General features: G+C 34.9%; 1 protein-coding gene across 2 annotated transcripts; it reads left to right on the forward strand.

Annotated features, from left to right (window-relative positions):
- Positions 1–149: 149 nt before the first annotated feature.
- LOC103576681 (metastasis-associated protein MTA3) lies at positions 150–13,240 on the forward strand. 2 transcript variants are annotated; one of them, XM_014443247.2, is made up of 11 exons: positions 150–1,842; positions 3,485–3,552; positions 3,747–3,840; positions 7,080–7,265; positions 8,498–8,749; positions 8,849–9,120; positions 9,212–9,814; positions 9,898–10,501; positions 10,821–10,970; positions 11,192–11,453; positions 11,549–13,240. In XM_014443247.2, exons 1-11 carry the CDS (start codon positions 1,722–1,724, stop codon positions 11,688–11,690), a joined length of 2,754 nt encoding a protein of 917 aa, XP_014298733.2. In that variant the 5' UTR covers positions 150–1,721; the 3' UTR covers positions 11,691–13,240. The 2 variants fall into 2 exon arrangements, with proteins under 2 accessions (XP_014298733.2, XP_053597085.1); XM_053741110.1 differs by lacking the exon at positions 7,080–7,265.
- The last annotated feature ends 220 nt before the right edge of the window (positions 13,241–13,460 follow it).

The following is a 13,460-nucleotide window of genomic DNA, read 5'->3' on the forward strand; positions in this document are numbered from 1 at the left end:
TAAATAAATAAAATAAAAAAGTATTATTTGAAAAAATAAAATTTTCGCGGTCACGTTGGCGCTCGCGCTGCTTTACGTCAAAAAAATAAAACTCTAATTCAAAATGGCGGGCAAAGTGTTCTATCTATATTTAAATAAATAATCCCTGACCAATTGCGTGCGCCGTTTTAGTTTGTCCGTTGTGAGGCGACCGGGTATTGTGTGTGCATCTGATCACACATAGAACGAATTAAATTAAATTTTTCTAGCCAATAGTTTACGTACCCATAGATAATAAATATTTAAATAAAAAAATAAGTGAAAAAACTTGAGTTTTTTAAATTTAAAAATAAATAAAAGTGTACAGTTTACTAGAGTTAAGTAAATTTGAATAGATTGTTGGGTACATTGTCGACAGACATCGTGGGGTAGTTTGATGGTGTCTTGAAAAGGTGGATAGTTGTAAGTTGTATGATAAATAAATAAGTAAATAAATAATCAGCGGTGGCGTAAACCAGCTCAGAAAGACTCGGGTATAGTTAATCCTGGCCGTAGTAAGTGATCGTGATCATCGTCGTCGTCGTTGTCGGTTGCTGCTGCCGCTGGTGCTCCCTCGATCCCTCATGTCGGCGGCGCTGTAGTGCGAAATTAAAATGGCGGTGTTCCGTTGAGCGAGGTCGGAGGCAAGCACTCAGACGCTCGTAGAACACACGACTGTTAACTACGCGTGGACATTATTTAATTCACCACGAGTAATCTTAGATTTAAAAAGATGCTCGCGGTAAACACGTGAACTTGTTTTTTAAAACAATAAAATTTTTAAGTTTTTAAATTATAAATTATTTAAATAAATCATACGTTAAATAAAAGCGCGTGTGTTTAATAACAAAGAGAAGAAGTAGTAGTTGGAGGCGGCGAGTTTTATAGTTGTAGTAGTTGTAGTAGTAGCAGAGTAACAGAGTAACCAGAGGAGTGTAATATCAAGTGCTTTTGGTTGTGCGCGGGCCGCAAGACAACTACAGTATTGTTATTAATAATAATACAATTGTTTATTTACAAAAATAAAATTTAAAAGAATAGTAAAGTTGGTTAAGTTTATCGTTAGTGTGGACAAGTGCTCGGACGACGGAATACCGTCGACGGGTGGTGGGCAATTGCTATTTGTAATACAATAAATGGAGTAGAGTATTTAGTGTTGTAAGTTGTAATAAATACATATAATACGCTGGCGGGTTATTTAATACGGCTGCACTCTCGATGTGGCTCAAACGAACACGATGGAGTGTGACACAGTAAAGTGTTGACTCTTACACTCATTAAACTTTATTTATTTTTCTCTCCTTCTTCTCCTATATTTTTTGCTAGAGAACGCTCTCTGGGGACTCTCTTTCTTTGGTATTAACCTCAAAGAATATACCTAGAGAACGGAGAATCTCTTTTTCTTCACGGCCTCGTGTTATTATTTATTTTCATTTTTTTTTATTTTTTATTTTTATCTCCTTCTAACCTGGCGGTAGTCAAGTGGGCTCCGGCTACCAGGCGATACGTGTCACCGGGAACAAGACGCGTGTAGACTTTAAACAAATACCCGTTGTTAAAGTTGGTGCTGCTGGAGAGTGTTAAAAGTGTGTGGTAATTATAATATATATAACAGTAGTTGGTAAAATAAGTAAAAAAAAAAAAAAACGACGACGAAGACGAGAAGGAAGAAAAAGAAGAATAAGCATAAGGGCTGATACCCCATGCCAATGCCGGCGGAATACCACGAGAGCCACGGGAACCACGAGAGCGCAAATTTCGGGCTCGCGGCTACCGCCGCACAGGACGCCAGCAACATGACGGCCAACATGTATCGGGTGGGAGGTAAAGTTCACCACTCTGTTTTTTATTTTACTTTATTGTTATTTTATCTATTTACTGTATGTACACCTTTTTTTCTGTAATTATTGAGCACTAGACATCAAAGTGAGCAACTGGATCCTCGTGGGCAAGGCCGGTGTATTATAAATATACATACCCATCAGGAGGAAAGATATTAGCAATGGACAGTCGTCTCTTCTCTGTATGACTTGATACTCGGCGACTTTAATTAGCCACCGAGAAATTAATGTTTGCAAATGGCATCACGATGGCGTCCCCTGTCCCCATTCTTCCCCCTGACTGTTCCCCAGCTCTTACCTCTCCTCATCTGGATCTTCTCCCTGCGTCCCCCTTCTTGCCGTCCCGTACGTCTGCTCACACTCTTACTCTTACTCACTTACTCACTCACTCACTTGTATATTTATCTATCTTTCTCTTTAAAACATTCCCCCCCGTCTACTCCCTCGACTGTTCGTTTTTCCCCGGTCACCTCGCTCTCTCCCTCGTAGTATCGGGCCAACTCCACACACAACTTCCCGCGCTCCTCTCTTACCCCGGCAGGTCATACTAATTCTTCGACCGATATCCATACCCATGGATTCCACCGATCAACGACACTACTCTACAGTCTTTTACCACTTTCTCATTTTTCCCACACATACACATATGTATGTATTTATATTACTCCAAACCGACTTTACCAAATATGTAATCCAAAGATACAGAAGCTAAATCTTTTAACAATAACACTACACTCTACATTACTTTAGGTACTTTATGGTCATTAAATTCTCTAGGGTTTTATTTCCAACCCGTGAGGTCACTGGCAATTTTATTAGAATCAACCTTAGACCCCAAGATGATTTGATATCGAGGTGTCTACGTCCAACTTTTAATATTTTTTTCTACTCCAAATTGCTACCGCAGCTAGAGAATTTAATTTATAATAATAACTCTTATCGCGGTTTCTTATAAACTTGGACACAATCGTCATTGTAATTACATCGCTAACATTGTTATCATTAACCTGACGATCAACTTTACTTTTTTTTTTTTTTTTTTTTTTTTTTTTTATCAATTATTATACTCGACAATACTCTAGATGGATAGACAATTGAAATATTTTTTTTTTCGCGGCAAAATATTCCCAAGTATTTACATAGAGGTGGATATTATGTATTTGCATAAGATTAAAAATTAAAAAAAAAATATATACATAGATATATATATATATGTAATATGAGGTGAAGATGTATGTACATATAAGTATGATTGTTGAATGTACATAGCATAGCGTGGCACATCTTTGCATTTGCTCGGGGATATGCTCACAAAATGAACTAGCGAGAGCTTCTATTCAAGGATAGAATTTCTATGCCCATAAAATCTTTTACTCTCCCCTTGCAGACCTGTTTCCCCTTAACGTTATTTCTCTTATTCTTTGTCTCACTTTAATTCCCGCATTCTCGCCCTTGTCTCCTTACTTACGGTCTATACTCTACACTTGGTATTTTTGTGATCTCTGTGATACCTGAATCCCGAAAAAATATTTTATACAGTAGATGCTGGCAAAAAATAAGAAAAAAATTAATTAACTCTTAATTACAAACTGAAATTAATTATATACCGTTTTTTTTTGTTACAGACTATGTGTACTTTGAAACGTCATCGACGTCTCCTTATCAAATACGAAGGATAGAAGAATTAAATAAGGTGAGAGAAAGTTTTATGATAAAATTGTAATTTTTTATTTTTACTCATTGAATAATGTAAATATTTAAGTAAAAAAGATAAATTTATTGACGTTGTAGTAAAACGTAGTAGAATTATTGATAATTGATAATAACAATAATATTATTATGTTATTATACGATAATTAATAAGTTAATATTTGTTATTAATTTTAGACGGCCAGCGGTAATGTCGAAGCAAAGGTGATGTGCTTCTTCAGGCGGAGGGATTTACCTTCGACCTTGATTATGCTTGCAGACAAGCACCAGTGTGAGTAAACATTTATCTAACACCGTGTTGTTGTACACTCAACGTGTCACCTACATCTTGTTCGTGACGTTATCATACTAAACCCCAAATTATTTGTCAAGATGTCAATATTGTAAAATGGGAACATAAGCTCCCACACTATTACTCTAGTTACTATATCTATACATATACATATACATATACACATATATAGATGGTATATGTATCATTAATCAAATACCGGACTTTTATATCCGGTATAATAATCAACAGTGACGACGACAGAATTTAAATTTCAATATTAATGCCTAGTTATCAAGATTTAGGGCTTGGTAATCTTAATGGATTTTTTTTTCTATTTTATTTAATTATGTAAATGAATTGATAAATTTTTTTTTGATTAACTATTTCAAGTACTCAAAATGGCGCCGACAAATTCTCACACAATCGAAAGATACGCGTGCATACAAATCTATCTATTCTGCCAGTCTTGCGCACAAAAATACCTAAATATATTTACCCCGGAAATTGAGCTCGCCTCTGAATTCAACTGTGGCGTCTCGTGTCTCGCATATAAAAACCAAAAAAAAACAGTCGCACTATTTTATTATTATTATTCTTTTTTTTTTGTATTATTTATTTACTATACCGTGTATGTATATGGATATGTATGTATTTTATTTTAATATTTATTTTCGAACCGAGTTTTGGATCCATGTCCTTACTGACTGAACTAACGATATAGAGCAAAAAAAGTAAAGCTGGGTCTTAGCTTCTTCACCGCTGCTGCGGCAGTAGCAACTGGCGAAGAGTAACAGTCACGAGAAGGGGGAAAAAAAGTATTAAAAAATATATGAAACAAAACGTAATACAAAAAAAAAAGTATGAAAGAAAAAAAAGGTATCGCTCAGTTACGCGACCGGTGTGTGTTCACACAGCGTGTAACCACCACCGGGACTTGGCGATACTCTTCACGCGTAAACGCGTGTATGTATATATGTATATACACATATATACCGTGGGCGTCTTTTGCTCAAGTTTAAATTCTCTATTGAATAAATAAACAACTAAAAGTACTAGATATAAATAAATAAATGAACACACACATCTACAATAAAGAGTAAGAATAAGAAAAAAAGATAAAACCAACTATGCACATGTATAAAATAGAATAGTAAAAACTAAAAAGTAAAAAAAGGAAAAGAAAAAAAAAAGATTAAAATAAATAAATAAATAAATAAAAGTTGAGAAAGAGAAACGAGTCTGCAATATAAAAGCACTCTCTTTCCTCTTTCTCTCTAGCTGCAACGGGAAAGATAATGAGACGCGAGGATTCGGGGGTGGGATCGTATAATAAGTAAAGTTAGGGGGGTGGGATGTGGGTGGAAAGCGGAAAGGGGGTTGTATCGATCTGCTTGGGGTGGGAAAGAGGGTGGTACACTCTCTCTCACCCAACTCCCAGTCTCCCTTTTCAGCCCACCTTCTCGCCCTCTTCACCCATCACCACCCACCGAGTTTCCAACCTTCCACCCTTTCTCCTGTTCCTCTACCGCCACCTCATCCTCCCCCTTTTACTCTGTCTCTCTCATTTTTCCCCTCTTGCTCTTCGTCCTTCGCTTCAGCCTCTACCTCTGGTTCTACCACCACTACCATCAGCAGCACCACCACCTCCTCCTCCTCCTCCTCTTGCTCCTGCTCTTGCTCCTGCTCCTCTCATTCCTCCCCAACTAAATGAATGACTGACGCAGGGGTTGCACGCGTGTGTGTCACACGTATACGTACTTGTAGCGCACAAACTTGCTCACTGAGCGAGAGAGCGTACACCAAGACACAAACGCGGCCGAATCGTTTCATGTATACGCTCCCGATACGACCGGCCAGGAGACTCGTACGTATAAGTATATATATATTTATACATATATCTATATATATATATTCGGGTAGGTACCAAAGGGTGGTTTAGAGGGTGGCCACCCAGTGGGAGTGAGTTCCAAGGGGTCCCCGCACTAGCCATCTTCATTTTAAGCATTTGCTTTGCCTCTTTCTCTATCACCTCATCCTCCTCTTCCTCCACTTCCTCATCTGCCCTCTGACCATCCGAGCTCCCTTTTTCCCCTTTCCTCTTCGACTCCCTCAGCTCGGGTGCTGTACTATCCTATTCTGTACTAGATGCCCGGTTTTGCTGGTGCTCTCACGATATTTTCTCGTAATTGAAGTAAAGGTCCGTTTCGTCCCTTCGGTGTACCAACCGTACCTACATACATATATACATGCATACAGGCATATTATACATGTAATAATACTTTTCTATCAAATCAAACTCTCAATCCCAAACACACATATACGCATCTGTACATTATATGTGAGTAAAACTAAAGTCATGTAACAAATTAGTTTCACACACTTTTGGGATCCCATGATCAATTTCACTGTAACAGCAAAGGATACTTGATGTTGATTGGAATGCCAGGGAAAACAAGTTTAAGAGAGTATGCTTGTATATATAAGAGCACGACAAATGCGAATGAGAAAGAGAGACAGGATATACATACATATATATATAGATATAGGGTGTAGGGTGTAGAGAAGTAATAGAAGGTGGTAGAAGAAAAGGGTGGTGTAGAGAGAGGCTCTATTGTTTTGGAGAATCGACCGGCGTCTCGATGTCCAAAGCCGTTGGCGACGTTATTTTCCTCTGCTCTCGCAACCGGACGCCATTTCGACTATTTTCAGAGTCGCACCGAATTCTCTGCTTTATTTTATTATTACTATTATCGTACAAATATATATCTATATCTATACATCTCTCTTTTTCTCTCTCTCTCTCTCTGTGTATGTATATACATATACATTTATAAATGTATATTGCTTTTCTCTAATATTGTCTTTGTAGACACTCGTGGAATTAAACGACAGTTGAATTTTATTATTATCATTGTTAACTTTTTGGAATAATTAATACCTATGTCTGGTTTTAATATGTCATTCACCTTATATTATATTTCTACTATCTTATCCCAAAATAAAGTAATTTAATTATTTATTTATGAAATTATCGCGCGATCTATTATGTATTTTATTTAATTTGCTACGAATTATTTATCATTATTTTTTTTTCTTCATCACACTCGGTTATTATTAAACTGAACGTGTTATTGTAAATTATTTATTTGAAATTAAATGAAAATAATTAAAATAATAAAATAACCGTGGCGTCAGGTTTTTATGTTTGTTCTGTAATTTAAAAAAAAAAATTACAGTGGCAAGCGTGGAGCAGCAGAGGTCTGAATCCCCTGCGAGCACGCAGAGTCAAAAACTTGAGAATCCAGATCTAACTAAGGAAATGACTAGTAAAGATAGTGGAATTGGACATAAAGTGATGAACAAAGGTCCTGGTAAAGGTGGATGGCTTAAAGCACCACTTTCTGAGGCACATGAGCCTCATGGTGAGTGATCAGAAATTGATCAGCAATTGATCAGAATCTCCGATGATGCTCTTGCTCTTGTTCTTGTTCTTGTCATAGGAATTATTATTTATGTTTATGGCGAATCTCTTTTATTTTATCGCTTCGTTTTATTTTACTTTATCAATCTTTTTTTTTTTTTTTCTTTTTTTTGTTATTTGTTGGTGGTAATAATTATTTTAATTCACTGATTTACCCATTAATTTCAGTAGTTAAAATGCTGGTTGTTGCAGTAACTTATTTATTTATTTATTTATTTGCATAAAACTATATATTAATAGAGACACCAATGATGATATCAGGCTACTGAACAAGCAGTAAGATTTTTAAAAATCTTTGTAATCTTGGTGAATGTCATTAGTTTTGATTAATTTTCACTGTAAGGCCAAAGAAACAACAATTATTTCGGCTGAAAGCTTGATCATCTGCCTTTGAGATCACTGCCAGAAGACTTGCCTATCCGTACAATTTTTTTTTTTTATTTCTGCCTCATTTCAATCGAAAAACTACAGAATGTTTGCTTTTGTACTTGTATCGCATCATTTTTTTTAATTGATCCTATACATTTACTTTTGTTCTTACATCCTGTAGCTTTTTTTTCATCATTCATCTAATCATCTCATTCACTTTCTTTATAATCTAACTGCGCTAAAAGATGATTCTTTAGTAATCTGAGGTGTCTCTCATTAAATAAAAATTATTTTTTTATGTATACAGAATTGTATTATTATTTTTTTTCTTTTTTCTTGTTAGTTAATTAAAAAGTATATTTGCTCGTATATTTTCGTGATGTAGTTACCGCTGCCTCGTTATTATTACAATTATTATTTATTTTTTAATAACGCATTTCATTAATTAGTTTCGTTAAAAACAAAAACAAAAAAAAAATCGTCTCATTGCGGTGCATGAAATTATAACGCAGTGACAATGTAAATTAGCTATTGTTAAATATTTCTTTAAGTATTTTATTATATATAGAATTAGATAAATATATTTATATTTATTATTAAATGTAGTGTAATATATTTCAGCACCGTTGTAATCAAAAATCAATATCACGCATGTCTATAGTGCACGTACTGTATCAATTAGAAAAAAAAAAAAAAAACAATTAAATAAATTCAGTATATAGTTAATAGAAAAAAGAATACATGTATATATATGTATATAATATATTTATAAAAAATAAAAAAAATGTTTATTGTTAAATACAGGGATGGAGGAAGGCGTTGCCAGTGCAGGCGGCGTTGCCGAATTAAGTACAAAGCAACGTCACCAAATGAAACACCGGGAGCTGTTTCTATCGCGGCAAGTCGAAACGATGCCCGCCACCCACATCAGAGGGAAGTGCTGCGTGACACTACTCAACGAGACTGAGTCCCTACTGAGCTATCTCAACAAAGAGGATTCATTCTTCTACTGTTTAGTATTTGATCCAGCTCAGCGTACCTTACTAGCCGATAAAGGTGCTTACTCATTATTCCTAGATCCTTTTTATTTGTAAAAACAATCTCAACACACTATTGTAAAGAATGTCTATTGATTGACAATTGATTTTTTTTCAGGTGAAATAAGAGTTGGAAGTAGATATCAGGCCGATTCAATAGCACCCGTAGTTTTAACGCAAGCAGAAAAAGAAGCGGATCCACGAAGACTGCAGGATTTGGAAACTCTGGTGTGGACACCCCGACACTCGTTGACGGATCGTCAGATAGACCAATTTCTTGTGGTCAGTAGATCCGTGGGAACATTTGCCCGAGCACTTGATTGCTCTTCCTCTGTAAAACAACCGTCGTTACATATGTCCGCGGCTGCTGCCTCCCGAGACATTACCCTCGTAAGTACAATGAACTTGTATTATTATTATTATGAAAATAACTATATAGAATAGATAATGATAATAATAATAATGTGTCTTTTTGTAACAGTTCCACGCGATGGACACACTACATCGACACAACTACGACATTGCTAAAGCAATGTCGTCCTTAGTGCCCAGCACCGGTCCTGTTTTGTGTAGAGATGAAATGGAAGAATGGAGTGCGTCCGAGGCAAATTTATTTGAAGAGGCGCTTGATAAATATGGAAAAGATTTTTCCGACATCCGTCAAGATTTTCTACCATGGAAGACTCTTAAAAATGTTATTGAATACTATTACATGTGGAAAACGACTGATCGCTATGTCCAGCAAAAAAGAGTTAAAGCTGTTGAGGCTGAAAGTAAATTGAAACAAGTTTATATACCAAACTACAACAAAACACCGGCAAGTACACCTACGGGGACGACTATTTTACCTCTGGGTAATAGCAATAGTAGTAATGGAAAGAGTGTTAGTGTGCTAAATGGTAGTAGTAATGGTAATATCACTGGTGACAACAGTGGGATTTTGATGATGGGAGTTGGCGGTAAACCTTGTGAAAGCTGTCAAGGTACTCAAAGTTCACAGTGGTACGCATGGGGACCTTCACACATGCAGTGCCGATTGTGTCAATCTTGTTGGTCATATTGGAAAAAATATGGTGGATTAAAAGTACGTAACTAATAATAATAATAATAATAATAATAATAATAAAAATAATTATTATTATTTATAAAATAAATAATTTTGTTTAGGTCCCATCACGCATTGACGATTCTGACTCGGATAGAAAACGAAGCAACGCTGGTTCAGATGAAGAAAGCAAAGGAATAAGCGGTGCTCATCGACCTCACCGATGTAGCATCCCCGCATGTGGTAAAGAATTCAAACTTAAAGCCCACCTAAGCCGTCATTATGCTAGTGCACATGGTGTTGATTTACGTGGGAGCGGTACCATAGGTATTGGCGGTGGTAGCGGATCACCAAGACCTGTGATGAAGACACGCTCGGCGTTTTACCTCCGTACATCGGCATTGGCGCGTGCAGCGCGACGTCTTTGCGCCTCACAATTGCGCACTCGTCACGCTGCGCGTGCTCCACATCAACCGGTAAATGCCGCGCCATTGCGACACCTCTGTGCGTCACCGCAGCTTGCCACTAAGAGTCCCGCTGAATTGAAACTGTTGGCACGCGCTGTGAGACCACGACCACGTCCGCGTGTCACTGACATTGCCACGAGACTGGGTGACCATCCGGTACCACGACAACCCGGCGATTGGGATTGGCTTATACTCACCGCACCCGCACAACGTAAACAACCTGACCGTGTTTCGTTTCCAAGACCACCCAAAGCACCTGGTGTGTATTCAATTCTCTAACTTGATTCTTTCAATCAGCATTTTAGTCTACATGATTTCTCACAAACAAACAGAAAGAAAGGTGTAGACAAATAGATAACGAGAGTTTAAGCATTATTGATGATAATTCAACAAGGTCTTATCAAGATAACTCTAATAAATTTACATTTCATTGAAACATAATTATTTGACTTGATACTTAAATATTTGTACACACCTAGAAAAAGCTAGATATATTTTTATTGATAAATTTAGTCAGTTTGATGTTGTTTGAGGTCAGAATTAAATAATTAACTATATTTAAAATATATTTTATTCAGATGGTAGCCTTCTGTATGACAGAGTACCAAATAAACCAGAAGTTGACAGACTTCCGCCCACGCCGCCTCAACCTCAGCCACCAATCCAGCCACAACAAACTATTTTAAAACGCAGCAGGCCAGCATTCGAAGAAATAAACGGTTCAGATGGTAAGTATCGTCACAATTATGTATATTTAAATCACAGTTACGTATTTCCATATTGAATGTGATCTCTGTTTGTTGGCTTCTACTCGGATGTCGACTGGGATGAAGGTAAAATCTTAAATGAAACCATTTTAAATTACACATATCTCTATAATTTTTTATTTATTATCATTATTATCAAGTGTTATTGTTATTATTATTGTATTTATTTATTTATTTTACAGGCATTGCCCTGAATGCAGGGCTACCAGGTGCTCCACCTCCAGCGAAACGTGCGCATCACTCGCAACAGTTACATCCGAAACATGTACTGGAGCACACACCGCCGACAATTGTACCCTTGGCACCGCCACTAAACGGACGGGCCATGCATCCGCACACTTTTCCTCACGGCGTCGCTTTGTCCAGGAGTAACGCGCGCAAACAAGTCATGACATGGTCAGATGCACCCGATGACGTCTACTTCAGGGCAACAGATCTTACGAAGTAAGAAAAATTAACTTGTTATTTATTATTTTCTTTTTTCTCCTGTGTATTATACTAGTAATTAATAATTTTGTATGTTATTATTTAATTAACAGGAGACAAAGAAGATCATTGTCTTCAGTGGAGTTACGAAGAGCTGCACGCAAGCCATGGCGCAAATTGTCGGTTCCAGTTTATCCCCAAAGGGCGCCTACGACGCGCAATGACGATTCTCGTATGGTCGTTATACTTGACTGAATAAAATAAAAATAAAAATAATAAAAACAAACGAGGGAAATATAATATATATAGATATATATATATATATATATATATAAATATAAATATTATAAATATACTATAAAAACTTTTTTTTACAACCGAGCTATCCACGTATCAGTCAATCGATGATAATTAGGATCAGGTCCTAAGTTTTAAACTAAACTGAACTAAAGTTTACATAAATAAATAAATGTAATACTTGAGAAATAACTAGCCGGTGATTGTTGCCGATACGAATCTCAAAAATAAAAGATAATTAAAAAATTTAAGAAAATGAAAAAAAAAAAAAAATTTGAGAGTGATATTCGCGATAATCGTCGTGGGCTGTGGGATGGATCTATTTGTGTGTGAGTGTGTGTGATGTCGTGGTTCGACGGGGATTTTTTCAAGTGAATATTTTATAAATAATAATAAAAATTAAAAAAAAAAAACAAAAAAAAAAAACAATTGTGGTTAAGAGAGAATAATTAAAATATTAAACGTAATAACGATTGAAAATTAATGAAATCGTAAACATTTTGAATTATAAATGATAATGAAAATAAAATAAAGCAATTGATTATAAAGATATGAAAAATAATAGTAATAAAACTGTCGAAATGTCTCAAATATGATAATTTTGTCTACTGTAATTATAATTGTACGTTGCACTGATACTGCACATCACGTTTTATCGTGTTAAGGTGAATTAAAAGTAAAGCAGGAGACAATTGCGATATTAAAAATATTAAAATTATATGAATTAATGTTAAAGTTAAATATGATTAACAAATCAAGTCATTCACCATGAAAATGAAAATCATGATTTTTTATCGGTATTAATTAATTAATTAATTATTGTTGTTATTAATCATAATTATTATTATTAATATTAATAAAATGTACATATTAAAAAAAAATAATAATAAGTAATAACATAAACAAAACGTAAAAATGGAAGAAGTGGCAAAAAATTAAAAAATAAAATGGAAAAAAAAATTTTTAATCAAGTAACGATTGTGTACACAAAAAATACATGCATAAATAATAATTACATTGATTGCTAATTTAAAATAAATCGGTGAATAAGAGCACGATGTTTTTCTTTTTTTTTTTATTGATTTGATGAATTTATTAATTGAAGAAAAAAGAAAAATAAATAGCACTGGTGTGTATGCTCTTGCAGTCACATTTTATGTGTTACTAATATTAATTAATTGACTAATTAATTAATTAATGAGAGTGATGATACGGATGCATGATTTATTAAAAGTACATGAGAGATAAAGTTAATTATGATTAAATAATTAGTACGTAAGTAAATGAATAAATAGAATTAAAATAAAATAAATTTGAATAAGTCGACAATTACAATGTACGAAATTCATCACTGTAAGGAAGACAGAGCGACAGAGAGAGAGACAGAAAGAGAGAAAGTGAGAGAGATATTGAGAATGCTCATTTTGTGAATATTTTTATTAAATTTTCAATTTTGGTGACTTCCGTCGTAACCATAATAAATAAATATACGCATCGCTCTGAATGTATTTCATTAATCCCTTTTTAAATTTATAGATAATTCCCATCCAATTGTGTAAAATTAATATTATTATAAATGACGATGATGAAGATGTAAATTTTAAATAGTTTTTAATTTTTTTGTGTCCACCTATATTATTATTTTGCATCAATATATTTTTTTTTTAATTATTTAATGTATTTTATTTAAGAAAGTTTAATAATTACAGTTTGATAAAAATAATCCCA

Source organism: Microplitis demolitor, chromosome 8 (genome assembly GCF_026212275.2).
Source record: "Microplitis demolitor isolate Queensland-Clemson2020A chromosome 8, iyMicDemo2.1a, whole genome shotgun sequence".
In the NCBI taxonomy this organism is placed as follows: Eukaryota; Metazoa; Arthropoda; class Insecta; order Hymenoptera; family Braconidae; genus Microplitis; species Microplitis demolitor.

Bases quoted from the DNA above. Each gene is read 5' to 3' on its own strand.
- LOC103576681 (XM_014443247.2), top strand. From the start codon at position 1,722: ATGCCAATGCCGGCGGAATACCACGAGAGCCACGGGAACCACGAGAGC. The intron at 7,266-8,497 runs GTGAGTGATCAG...TGTTAAATACAG, and splicing joins TGAGGCACATGAGCCTCATG to GGATGGAGGAAGGCGTTGCC. The intron at 11,454-11,548 runs GTAAGAAAAATT...TTTAATTAACAG, and splicing joins AGGGCAACAGATCTTACGAA to GAGACAAAGAAGATCATTGT.